This window comes from Leptidea sinapis, chromosome Z (assembly GCF_905404315.1).
Source record: "Leptidea sinapis chromosome Z, ilLepSina1.1, whole genome shotgun sequence".
NCBI classification, from domain to species: domain Eukaryota; kingdom Metazoa; phylum Arthropoda; class Insecta; order Lepidoptera; family Pieridae; genus Leptidea; species Leptidea sinapis.
In genome coordinates, this window is record NC_066312.1 from 25,053,755 (window position 1) to 25,067,723 (window position 13,969).

At 33.5% G+C, this 13,969-nt stretch overlaps 2 protein-coding genes across 2 annotated transcripts; both read left to right on the top strand.

Annotated features, from left to right (window-relative positions):
* Positions 1 to 418: 418 nt before the first annotated feature.
* On the top strand, positions 419 to 6,239 carry LOC126978809 (uncharacterized). Its single transcript, XM_050827890.1, has 3 exons — positions 419 to 712; positions 2,244 to 2,378; positions 4,812 to 6,239. Exons 1-3 carry the CDS (start codon positions 596 to 598, stop codon positions 6,069 to 6,071), a joined length of 1,512 nt encoding a protein of 503 aa, XP_050683847.1. The 5' UTR covers positions 419 to 595; the 3' UTR covers positions 6,072 to 6,239.
* Positions 6,240 to 7,876: 1,637 nt separating this feature from the next.
* Positions 7,877 to 13,241, top strand: LOC126978812 (uncharacterized). The gene is made up of 3 exons (XM_050827895.1): positions 7,877 to 8,040; positions 9,239 to 9,373; positions 10,779 to 13,241. The coding sequence occupies exons 1-3, from the start codon at positions 7,930 to 7,932 to the stop codon at positions 12,366 to 12,368; spliced, it is 1,836 nt and encodes a 611-aa protein (XP_050683852.1). The 5' UTR covers positions 7,877 to 7,929; the 3' UTR covers positions 12,369 to 13,241.
* Positions 13,242 to 13,969: the final 728 nt, after the last annotated feature.

Below are 13,969 nucleotides of genomic sequence, written 5' to 3' on the forward strand. Positions count from 1 at the left end.
TATAATCTATTATCTATGTCACATAATTTAATGTATATCCGTAATAACATTAATGAATTTGCCAATAATTGTGATATCCAAATACTAGCTACATATAAATACCACGAATAAATACTTTATTATGCTTGCTACATGTGTTTGCGAAATGTACATAAAATAAATACTAAAAAAAAACTTTGCATATTTAAAATGTGTACCTAGTTTTTATTTGGAAATATATTTTTAATTGTAATAATGATGCCCTCTTAAGGTTAAAGTACCTTTGACAAATTACCTAATATCTCAGCAAGTAAACACTAAATTTATTTTAGTTATTTATCTACGAGACCTCTTAATAATCCGACAAATGTAGACAAATGTCAACACCTAATGATTTTTTTTATGGCTCGGTAACCGGTGATTCAATACTTGAAATCAATAATGTTTCTGTGAGTAAATCAAATTCAAGTTGTCAACGGGAGTCTACGTGTGTCACTTATATAGTCATTCTGTGTTTGCAAATCTGTATCGTAATGTGCTAAGGTGAACATTGACGCCGACCTTGTGCCGTCTCGCCGATGGATGCCACAGGTGAACACTAATCAGAATCAGATAGATGACCACGGACAACAGTACGGAATCTCGGCATTTAATGGATAAATGCCTGAATCCTACAGGATACGGGAAAATGCAGCACAGCAACGAACATAAGGAATACTCCCTTCGAAATTCGGTGAGTTAACAAATTATCAGATAAACTTTGCCTGTTGATTCAACTTTGGTATTTAAAAAAAAAATTGAAAGTGGTTGAGACCTCGCAGGGTTGTGGGTTTTTTGTTTGGGGTGCATACAAATTTTTAAAATAATTGTCGAATTGTACGAAATATCGTTTACAATGGCGTGTTACAAAACTGTGTAGTAACATGTGGTATGTACAATCGTAAAAGTTTCTTTGGGTGAACTTTTAATTTTTGTCATACGATATTTAAAGTTAAACTCAAACTCTCAAAGTCGTTTTATTTCAGTAAATAGTAATAATTTTCAACTGCCTTGTATTAAGATTTTACTACTTCAGATAAAACCTTCAAAATATGAAGGTGGTTTAAGTTTTTTTTATTTTAATTTTCATATTTCAAAAAAAAAACATGAAATGAAATCAAGAAATAAACAAATGCTTCAGTTTTATTTCAAACTAAATCGTTTTTTCAGTATGAAAACTACATTATTATGCCCCACAAGGTTGTACGGAATAAAGGACGGATTTGCATCCCATATTTTTTAGATTTACCTTCATCAAATATACATATGAATAAATTTGGCGTCTAGTCGAAATAACAAACTAAACGTTTGTTTTTAAAACATATATACATTCAGGTGTTACTTTTTATTTATTTATTGGTAATCAACAGCGTTACAGCTAACGCCAATAAGGCCTAGATTACTTATATTTACAGTATTATTTTACAATAGTTTTACAACAAGCTGTATTACAGAAGAACAGCTGCCTCTTGTGTTTGTTATTTTCTCTGTGCATGTTTGTGTGTGGTTTGTAGATAATTATGAATATATTTTAAGCAAATGAGTAAGGCAGTGCTTTAGACTGGTGTAATTTTATAATTTCACGCTTCAATTTATCCCTTTCTAACATAAAGATATCTCGAATATCATTGTCATTATTGTAATTATTTTGAATCCTGCAAATAATCGAGTTGCACCACGCACGAACGATTATAAAATCGTTCGTTTTCGTTCGTACATGGTGCAACCAGGAGTTTCGTATGACATGTTCTATATTGTGGTACATTAAGCGATAGGGCACTCAATAATTCTGAACAGTTTGTATTGCCTGACAATAAAGAATGTAGAAACATTACATCTTGTTGGTTTCGGCGTATTTCCAGTGGATCTATATTAAAAAATCTACATGCTTCATCGTATGACGTGTAGGGATGATATGCTTTGAAACATAAATATTTCAGATTTTTATTTTTTTTGAACGGTTTAAATTTTTTGTATGTGAGTTGTATAGTGTGGAGACCAGATATTGGATGCATATTCTAGTAGACTTCTTTGACGACTTTAATGCAGAATATCTATTCTTCAAGTGTTTTTCATCATATGATTCCTGAAAGGTAATTTTGGAGCGGCGGTAAAAAAATCCTTGAAATTTTTGAATACAATCCTTCTATTATGATGTAAATCAAAATTCCGCACTCTGTGAGAATATTTTCATATGATGCTTATTAAATTGATGTGTTTAATAGATTTGGGAGTCAATGAGGTCAGATCGAGCCGGTTATAAGCCAGAGGAAAACTACAGAAGGCGAACGCTAATTATTGAGAAAAAGAACGGCAGCTATGGCTTCACGTTACAAGCCTGTGGAATACACTTCAAGAAGGTACACATAAAATATTAAGTTTTCATTGTTTTATACAAAATGGAAGAATTAGTTCAGTATAAACAGATGCTAGGTGATCAGCGGCGCGGTTGCATCACAGGCGTGTTGCCGATCCTCAATTGAAGCTACTCATGTAATATCAAGCTTAAAACATCAAGGTAAGAAATTATACGTAAAGTACAGGTATATACAAAGAAGAGATGCGCCCAATGTAGATTCAACCGAATACGAATGTTCGGTCAAATATTGGGTCCAAAATGAATCGAACTGAATATTCACATTCACAAATTACACCTCGGTACACTGCTGTGCGACGTAAGTAAAGTGTAAATCATATTGTTCAATTTTTGGAACGTGGCGTAGTGCTTTCATCGCCATTTACAAATCACTTAAAGCAGAAACGTAAATAAGAAGCAGGCTAACAAATATCACACGTTAATGAGCAAACGGGATACTTATAGATAGTGTTCTTAAAATTGTTAATTTCATAGAAATTAAATTTAGTTTAGTTTATTATATGTAAAAAAGGTGAAGTTTATTTGTCTATTTCGATTAAAATTTAATTTAAATTGATTTCATTTATTTATTCAATTAACTTTTACTTAATACATTTCAAATTATTTACATATGTATTCATTTTATTTATAATTTAATTATTAAAAAATAATTATATATTAATAATAGTATGACTTAATAATTAATAACGCTATTTATATAAAGAATAATAAAATAATCTAATAAAATTAATTAATTACAAATAGAAAATATCATTAAAATCGCTATTTAAATTGATTGTTAAAGTTATCTTTTTTCTTTGCCAATAAATAATTGGTACAAAAAGTAGTGTTTCTTTCATTTACAAAAAAAACTATGTACTACTTTTGGAATTAACCACACATGTTTCGTAATTAGTTAACCTTACTGTTCAATAAAATGTTCTTTTTTTTAAATAATAAAAATAATTTAAATATTCAGCAATTATTCCGCAAATCAACCCAATATTCGGCCGAATGCGAGCATGAAAAAATATTCCGAGTGTACCGAATACGAATTTTCAGCCGAACATTCGGGGAATCTCTAATACAAAGTATGTGTTACACTTTGTTGATTTGTGATTACCGCCGCCCGCCACTCCCTCGTTAACGACCGTAGAAAACACAAACATTTTCAAGGAAGCTTAAGCGTCTTATAAAGGTATGCAATTCTTTTCAATTTGGAAAACTCATGTTGCACTTAACTTTCTAATTAATGCAGTATGCATTATGTGTTTAAACACACAAAGTTTTAGTATGAATTTAATCTTTATATATAAAGTTCTAGCTGACCCGACAGATGTTGTTCTGTATATAATAAATAAAATAATGTTTTTATATGAATTTGTCAATAATATATCATAACATCAAAAATTACTTCGTAAAATATGCACTCTGCTGTCGTAATGAAATTGTTTCACAGCAGAACTGTCAAACCGTGCGTCCGTAAATTCTCTCATAGAAATTATGTATGGACACCTCAAAGGAAAAACAAGTTTGTTGTTTTTATTTAATTTAGCAGCATTTTCCTATTTATAAACCTTTTAAACCTTCTCTGGACTTCGATAAATAATCCAAGACCAAAATTAGCCAAATCGGTCCAGCCGTTCTCGAGGTTTAGCGAGACTAACGAACAGCAATTCATTTTTATATATATAGATTTGACTTCACAATAAGAATACTTCATGCAATTTCACATAAACTACGAGCCTTACAAGAGGCATAGAGTGTACAATGCTGTCATTGGTTGCCATACGAGTTGAGAATGAGTTTATGAGTTGTTTATATGGTTTTAGTTCAAGTTAAAAGATTTTATCTTCTCCGGGTAATACGAACGCTATAACGGGTTAAGATGAATCCCTATTATGATTCTAAATGTACATTCCGACATTCTGATTAATTATATATTTAATGCCCTCTGTATTATTAATTTCATTTTATCGAAATGGTGTACGTTTTCACAGCAGCTGACTGCAGCTTTGTACAATGCCTTAAAAAGAAGCTCCCTAGAATTCAACAATAAATAATTACTTTTAACACAATATTGGATATATGTTTGTCATGATGTGATGAGTCAAGTCGTATATAATTTGTACTGGATATGATGAGTGTACCCTATACCAGGTTATAAGAGATATGTACATCATACTGTACATATTTAAGTAATTAACTCTTAAGTAATAAAAGATTAAGCAGAAAACCCAACGTTATTGAGTTGAGTATGTGTTGTTGTATGCTATCCCATGCTGCTATCTGTGCCTACGATCCTATTCAGCAAGGCACCGCTTACGCAAACATTCATTAAATTAGCAATCATTATTTTATATTATTTGATAAAAATATTGATAAGATACAACACTGTTTTAGGTTATAAAATAAATATTTTTTTGTTTCCGGACAGGAAGATGACATGAATAAAGAGACCATGATAGCGTATGTGAACCACGTTGACGAAGGCAGCTCCGCGGCAGCGGCTGACATGAAGGAAGGTGATATAATTGTCTCTGTCAACGACGCTGGCATGGGACACTCTGACTACGATACAATTATGAGTGCCATCAACGCGTCAGAGGCACGTATGCGTATTGTCGTGATGTCCGATAACTGCGTTAGGAAAGATTACTTACACCATAATTATATAAACATACACCAGCGCCTGACCGATAAAATGAAAGAGCTTTACGAACTTGAAAGAAGGGAGCGTCAAATTATCGATACCATCAGGAAAAGTCACCGCCTTCCGTCGCAGGACAAGAACTTTTCACCTTCAGATATCATTTCAGATTCTGATGAGAACCAAAACAGAAACAGCGTGTGTTGGCGACCTTCTCTGCCAAGTGAAAGCGTCGTTGAACAAGCTGGCTTCAAACAAGGCGAATTTTCTCAAGAAAATAAACCAATGAAAAATAATCAGGTAAATATATTGACTCAGAGAACAGACACAATATATCCGTACATGAATTTGATTAATGCTAATTTATCTAGCCCCTGTTCTGAAAGATACAAAGTTTTGATGTCAGAATCTAATAAAAATAGCCAACGCAGCATGCAATCAATTGCAGCCAGTAATGTGAGTGCAATGTGCAAGAATCCAGTACAGAGCTACAATACATCTGTGAGTGACGACTTATTGTTTCGGGAGAGCGATAGGTCTGAATATAACTCATCTAAAGTAAACTACCAAAGTCCTCATCACCAAGTGATGCCCAAGTCTTGGGATAATTTAGCAACAACAAGTAACGATGGATATAGATTTGATTATGGATACCTGGACACTCAAATTAAGCAGTCTCAGATCAGACTGGAGAGCCAAGGTAACACTAATAGCCATAATATATACAACCATCAGGATTACCAACATTATAGCCAGGATAATCGTGCGAAACAAATAGGGCCTGCCAGCCATTTTTCGAGATATGTCCCAAGTCCTCAGTATCAAGGTTATCCAACAGAGAATTTGTTACCCGTCTCCAAGTCTCAAATCGCGAGTGGTTTAGACAATCGCCTGGTGTACGACTATGCAGAGAAACCCGACTTCTATAGCCAGGCGAGAGCATCGGCACACACAACAGATAGAGCAAGCTCGGGAGCAGCTCACACTAGCTATTGTGCTCCCCGAATCCTATATCCTGTTCACGGTTATGATAAGAAAGAATGTTAGCTCGTTATTCAAAAGTTTGCATAGATTGTTAACGGCGTTATCATATCTAAGTTTTTAGTTTGTGTTTATTTTCATTTGTATTCTTTTTCAAGTTTTTACTTTATCATTCATATTTGAATGTTGTGTTAATGATGCGGGCCCATCAAGTAATACATTGTGAACCATCTTATCGGTTTTATTCTAAATAGAAGTTACTTTTTAATAACACAAATGAAGCAATTATTAAAATGTTGCAGACTTTTGAAGTTTATGATAATACCTTTTTTCTAGTTTATTAATTGTTCTTATCTTTAGAGTAAAGATTGATATTATATATAAGTTTGATATAGCTTTAACAACATACGTATTATGTTGTGTTTTTTCATGATTAAAAAATTTATAAGTATATAGTTTGTTTTTTTTTTTTCTATTTTATATTTAATTAATTAACTATTGAGTATGGATGGATACTATCTACGGCTGTATGAAAACATTAATTTAATGAAAATATTGGGAACAATAATTGTTTTATGGCATCCATGTAACTCACCTCATGGAAATAATCACCGTAGTATGATATGCCGCTGTTTTGCGGATTTCTAGATTAGAATTTTCTTATCCCTGACTTCAATTTAATAATTAGTATTTTACATGAAGACAAAATAATTCCCACTTTACAGGCTTCGGTTTGCTAACCCGCCGAAATTCGTTTATTTGAAGGACTAACGGAACGCCCCTAGTTTGTCTTTATTAGTTATCAATATACTATCTTTTCAAGTTGTGAAAAAAGAGGCCTTAAGATTTCGGGTTAATTTATTGAGATATCAGATCAGTTTGAAATATACATTTATTTAACGAAAGATCCAGATATACACCTAAACACATCATGATAAAGGAAAGTACAATATAGACACTACTAACTGCCGACTTTTATACCTGAAACCATACTTTTTCGTACCTCAAAAGGAACAAATCAAACTCTAATAGCACGCGACCGCCCCGATCTTCAATGGTCTTCGACAGAAGATGTGTAGGTTTAACTACCTAACACGTAGGTGCCATACTAACAAACCATTGATACCTAGCATTTGAAGTCTAGAAAATGTCCTCTTACGGCTCCTTAGCCACGTTGTGCAAGTCTCTGCAATTATTATTTTACGCTCCATTGTTGTGATTTAATATTTACCTCGAAGAAAATATGTGAAATAACGAGAAAAGATCGAAATTCCTTACATAATAAACGCGTTCCAAATATTAAATTAACTTAATAATAATTATAAATTAATTAGTCCTTATAGTCTAAAGCTAGGCAGATATTAAATCAAACGCAGATTGCCAGAATCACCGACATGGCACAGTGTAGTTTCATTAACGGCCGTTTTCAATAACCTATCTTTAGTTTAACTTACTAGAGGTAGACAAATAATATATCCTTTTACGCTTACTTACATTTCAATAATCTATCGACAGATAGCATTGGACTATAACTAATAATATAACTATATTGGACATAACCATGGATAGATAAGATCTTGTCATTGAAAACGGCCGTAAAAAGTAAAAGTTTACAGAGATTAGATTAATATACCAAAATAAAACACTGCTCCACTGTTTTAGTCATGACGAGTTTTACGCCTGCGCAAAACTCTGGACGACGGTGACAAAGGCTTGTTTAATTAAACCTAACTTCAAATTGTGAGCGGGGGTCCACGAGTGTGTCGGGGTGCCGCAATATTCACGCATGCGCATCAATTGTAAGCCGTCCAAATAGTCATTCTGTGTGTTTGGAAATCTGTATTGTAATGTACTAAGGTGTATATTAGCGCCGACTCACAATAGGGACGCCGAAGGTGATCTTATTAGAATCACATGGATCACCATGGAGGACAGTACGAGCTCTCCGAAACTGAACGAAAAATGTACAAATTCTATGAGAAACGGAAAAATGCAGTTTAACAACGAACACAAGGAAGACTCTCTTGATAATTCGGTGAGTTTAGAGACTTTCAGATCGATTTTACATAAAGATTCAACTTTGATAGTTCAATGAACCCTAAAACTGGCTGAGGTTTCGAAGTTTGCGATTACTTATACATACTCGTATATTATTTAATTTAGAAAATTATTTTGGTATCGCTTAGTATTTAGTGTAATAAAACTAAAAATAATATGTGGTACGTAACAATTGTAGAAGTTTTGTTGAGTGAAGTTTCAAGTTACGTCAAGTGTTTCGTACTTTAAGTAAATTCTTAAGCAAAAAGTTAAAATTTTATTTAATAAATTAAAACTTTCAATATTAGTTTAATTGAAAAGTTATTATTTATTAATCATTTTCAACTTTCTTCAAATTCAGAAATATGACGATAGTAGTAAAAGAAATTGTTGTCTACTAATTACAGCAAATTTTTTAAAATGAAATCTAGAGATGAACTTTTTTGTACTTAAATTATATTGTTTTTATTGTTAATTGGTTTGTATTTTATTACCATGGGTTTGTACGGAGAAAATCAGATTTGCATCTTATAACTTTAAATGTACTTTCAATAATAATTATACTTACTAATTAATTAAATTAATAAATTTGAAGTTTCTAGTCGTAATATCAAACTAACCGTTTGTTTTAAAACATAAAACGTTTATTTAAGCGTTATTTATCTATTCTTCATGTGTTTATCAGAATGTTTGTTAAGGTTATTTTCCAAAAGTCGATCATTCATAATTAGTATTATAAGATTTATTACAGAAAACGATCGGGGATGAGAAAACAAAACTGATACATGAAATTTTGAATAAAATCCCATTCAATTGACAAATTTCTCGAAAAATATGATATAAATAAAATATTCTACGCTCTGTCATCATACTTTCATGTTATTATTATCATTATTTATTTATTTATTTTATTACATATTCCGATATAAAACTAGGTCAACTTAGCATCTAAAAAAACCACAAAGTTTAACAACTAATGCTAATTACACTTAATAATACGTCACAACTCGCAACTTATGCTATATATTAAATGAACAACAGTGAAAATATTTTAAAAGACATAAAAACGAATAAATATAGCTTATAAATATGACTTAGCAGGTTCATATTCTCTTAGCTGCTTTAATTTTTGTAATAGGTAATCTTTTAGTCTGTAATTAATGTGAACGTTTTGTAATTGTTGATATGTTCCATAGATTCGGGATTCATCGAAGTCAGATCGTGCCGGTTCTAAGTCAGAGGAAGATTGCAGAAGGCGTACGATAATTGTTGAGAAAAAGAACGGCAGTTATGGCTTCACTTTACAAAGCTATGGAATACACTATAAGAAGGCAAATATAGATTTTATTATATTTAAATATTTTGTAGAACAGGAAGACAAACTAGGCTTAAGTTTACGATGGAATAATTACAGTGTGTGTGGATTGATGATTACTTACTGTATTCAATAACACTTGTTTTTACGTATTAATTTACATTGACTTATTTTTGGCTAACTCGTGCAGGGCATTGAGGATTTGACGTTTGAATATTTTTGTTCACTTTACATGTTAAGTGAAATGATTTGTAAAAATATACAGGTCTTAATGTTGATTTAAAAGAGTGGCAATGAGTTTCTTGCCATTTGCTCTCATTAAGGCTCAACCCTTTCCGAAATGGTAAATATAAAAAGAAAAGAGACCTTTTGGCATTCATAAGTGTCGTTTCCCTCGCACACATGAATAAAGTGATTTTGATTTGATTTGATTTGATTTTGATACTCATGTGTGTTACACTTTGTTGATATATGAGGTAATCACATCTCCGACACACCAACAAGCACAAGCGCCAAGCAAATTACTAAAGACGACAAGTTTCATTTAGGTACACTATACTCAATCTGTGTCGCAAAACTATAAACATACTATGTTCATACCAAAGTTTTGTTTTTGTGATTTTCGCCCATTATTTACTTTTTCATTTTCCAAAACTTCCTAATTGATAATTTACACAAAGTTTCCTAATTAATGACACTGCATTATGTGGTTAAGCCACAAAGCTATAGTATGAATTTAACTTATTAAAGAATTTGAAACTTCGCTTCCGATAATAATAATATTTGAACCCATTTTACACTTCCCACTCACAAGCCTCACACGAGATATAGAGTTAACAACGCTATATGCTCTGACTCTATATTTGCACAACTCGGAAATCATACAATTGTTTGTATCTATCGGGATTCGAACCCTGGAGCTCAGAGTTTACTAACCAGTAACGGCCTTGTGTATATTGATAATAGCCTACAGTACATAGCAGTAAGTCTAAAGGAGATAATAAGGGGTTGTTAACTATATATTATATAATATATTAGTTGATTTTCAGTTCAAGAGGTTTGTGTGTATGTGTCAATGTTGTCTGCTAGCTGTACCTAGCGGGCATGATGATATTAGTACGCGAGCATTTCGTAGTAGTTATCAGATGCTAATTCAATTATTCTTATTCTGAATAGAATTTATTTATCACTCATTGAACGTTGAAAACCATCATTTCCTTAATTATAATTATATTATAAAATAGCAAATTATATCAAACAGATAACCGAGCACAAATAGATCTGTTCTAGTGCTCTCTGATGGAATCGACAAGTATATAATTTTTATACTTATGGTCATAGAATGATATATATTTTATGTAGTAGGAGATTTTCCTACTTATCTAAAATTTGTACAAAAGTAAAGAAATATTTTGTTTCAGGAACAAGAGCTGGAGATGATAACGTACGTAGACCACGTTGAGGAAGGAGGCTCCGCAGCGGCGGCCGGTATGAAGGAAGGTGATGTAATCATCTCCATCAACGGCACTGATATGGAAAATGCTGACCACGACACAATAGTGGGTGCCATCAACGCGTCAGAGGCGCGGATGCGTATTGTCGTGATCTCCGAGAACTGTGTTAGGAAAGTTGATTTACACCTTAATTACATCAATATACACCAGCGTCTGAAAGATAAAATGAAGGAGCTGTACGAACTTGAAAGAAGGGAGCGTCAAGTTTTCGATTCCACCTGGAAAACTCACAGCCTTCCCTCGCAGAAGAAGAAGTCATCACCTTCAGATATTATTTCAGATTCAGAAGAGAATGAAAACAGAACCAATTCATACTGCCGCCCCACTTTATCCAGTGAAAACGTCGCTGCCCAACCTCAAACCAGTGTATTTAGTTACCAATATTTAGATTCCTTCAATCACAATCAGACGTGGACTATTAAACAAAGTAAACAAACTGGTGGGTTCAAGATAACAGTTGATTCACCAGTAAACAGACGGAGCTGCCACCATTACGTCAAGAAAGCTCCCGAAAATTATAAAGCAGCTGCAGGAAAACATTTAAAAACCCATCAAAATCACACCCATAATTGTGCTGCATGTATTCCATCATCCAACAATCAGGACGCTAATAGCCTTGATGCTTACGATTTGGCAAGTCCATGTTGTGATCCACACTGCGTACCCAATGCGAAGAAGAAACATCGAAGCAAGGAGCAATGTTCTAAAGAAAATAAACTAAAGAAAAACAATCAGGTGAACAAATCGACTCAGAAATCATGTCCGTATGTTAATTCAAACGAAGTTTATTCATCTGCCCACTGCTCAGGAAGATACAAATGTTTGATGTCAGAGTCCACGCAAACTAGCCAATGCAGCTTGCAATCATTTGCTGCCAGTAATGTGACCGCAATGTGCGAGAATTCAGTATCTAGCTACAGTACATCGCTGAGTAGCGACACATTGTTTTGGGAAAACGATAAGTCAGAATCTAAATCATCTCCTAAAATCCAATACCAGAGTGCCCATCAGTATGTAAAGCCCAAGTCTTGGGATAATTTAGCAACGAAAGCGATAGGGGGCTATGGATTTGGTTATGGATACCTGGACACTCACATAAAGCAGTCCCATAGATCAAAGAGCCAAGGACGCACCAATAACAGAAGTCCACATAACCATCACGAATTCCAACATTATAATCAGGAGAACCATGCGCAGGCACAAACACAAATAGAGCCTCCCCGCCATTATTCAAGATACGTCCCAAGTCCCCCGTGTCAATCTTACAAGTCTACGGAGAATTTGATACCCGTCCCCAAGTATCAAATCGAGAGTAATAGTTTTGACAATCACCTGGCATGCGATTGTGCAGAGAAAACAGACTTCTATAGACACGCTAGAGTATCGAAGAGCCCGGGAGAAGCTCGCTCTAGCTATTGTGCTCATCGAATCCTATATCCAACTCACGCTTATGAGAAGAAAGACTCTAATGTTAGCTCGGAATTAACTAGATTATAAATTGAACGGATTGCTCAAAAGTTTGCCTGTACTGTTACTGGCTTTGTCATATGTTTAATGTTTTACAAATTCTGATCCAGAAATTAAGGGGCGCGATCCTTATGATCTGTAATACACAGTGCCGGAGTTACCACGTAGTAAAAGTAGCAATTGCTACGGGCCCCGCGCGAATGGGGGCCCCGCATATTTAAACCGTCTCTCTCTAACTCATCTGAGCTTAAGCGTAATTTTTGAATGAAACTTATTAAGATGTGGTTTATTGAATTAACTTGAAATTTGCTTTGAAAACAATCCACGTCTGACACTCGGTAACAGACTATTTCCAATATAGACCAAGGGCTCTCTGAAAGAATTTGCTACGGGCCCCGCGTTTGCTTAATCCGGCGCTGGTAATACCTATCCTACTTTAGACACCAGTTACTCACAAGCACCAGCTCCTCACAAACACCAGCTGTTAAAAAACCACTAAATTATGTGTCTACTGTATCAGTTTAAGATCTTTTGTGAGGAGAAATAAACAGATATATATTAAAATAATATAAATTTCGCCGCATCATAGGTGATCATTTTATATTTATAGCCAATTGTTTTCTTTTCCAATATGATTTATGAAAAGCTTTTCATTACTTCCATTGTTATTTACACTAATTAGAAAAATCATTACTTTCTAGTTTTACTAAGGTTTTTTAGGTAACTTTTTTAGATGTTTCAGTGAGTTAGTGAGGTGTCCGAATGAATTTTTAAAATATCATAATGATGCAGGTCCATCAAGTGATTCATACTAAACATTAAGTAAAGTAATTAATTAATATATCATACTCAATACATAGAAAAAGTGAGATTTTTACATTGATATTTAATTGTAAGTTGCCGCGTCGCTTATATATTGTGAACCATTTTATCGGCTTTATACTGATTGTTAGTTATTAATAAAAAAAACAAACGAAGCAATCATGTTGAAATTTTTTTTGATTTTTTGTAGTTTTGATATTACTTTTTTTCTAGTTTATTAATTGTTCCTATATTAGGAGTAACGATTGATAGTTGAAACAGAGCTTTAATAACAGTTAAATATTATGTTGTGTTTTTTCATAATTAAAAATTTTAAAAGTACAAAATAGGTTCTTTTATTTTATGTTTAAGGAAATATTTATTGTGTATGGATGGATACTACGATGTATGTATTAAAACATTTATTATAATGCAAATATTGGGAACAACATTCTCTTTATGAACAATGAATGAGTGTCACTTATCTATTTTTTTCGAGAGGAGCAAAATACATTTAGGTATTGAAGACCCCGACACGGGGCCCAAATGTCCTAGGGTCCGTACCACTCCTACCAACTAAAAACCTCCTTTATGCTGTTAACCCTGAAGGCTTTTACAGCGCCATTGGACGTGGGCCGTGGAGGCCGCAAAGACTACGCCACAACAGTCACGGGGCGTCTCCCAAGGAGACTCGAACCTCGGACCGGCTGTGTGCTTGTGGGACAGATAGAATGAAAAAGAAAAAGAAAGATGAAAAAATGTGAAGAACACACTTGCCGGCGAGTGTGGTGATGTATTGTGTAATGTATGTAAGTGTGTATGTATGTGTT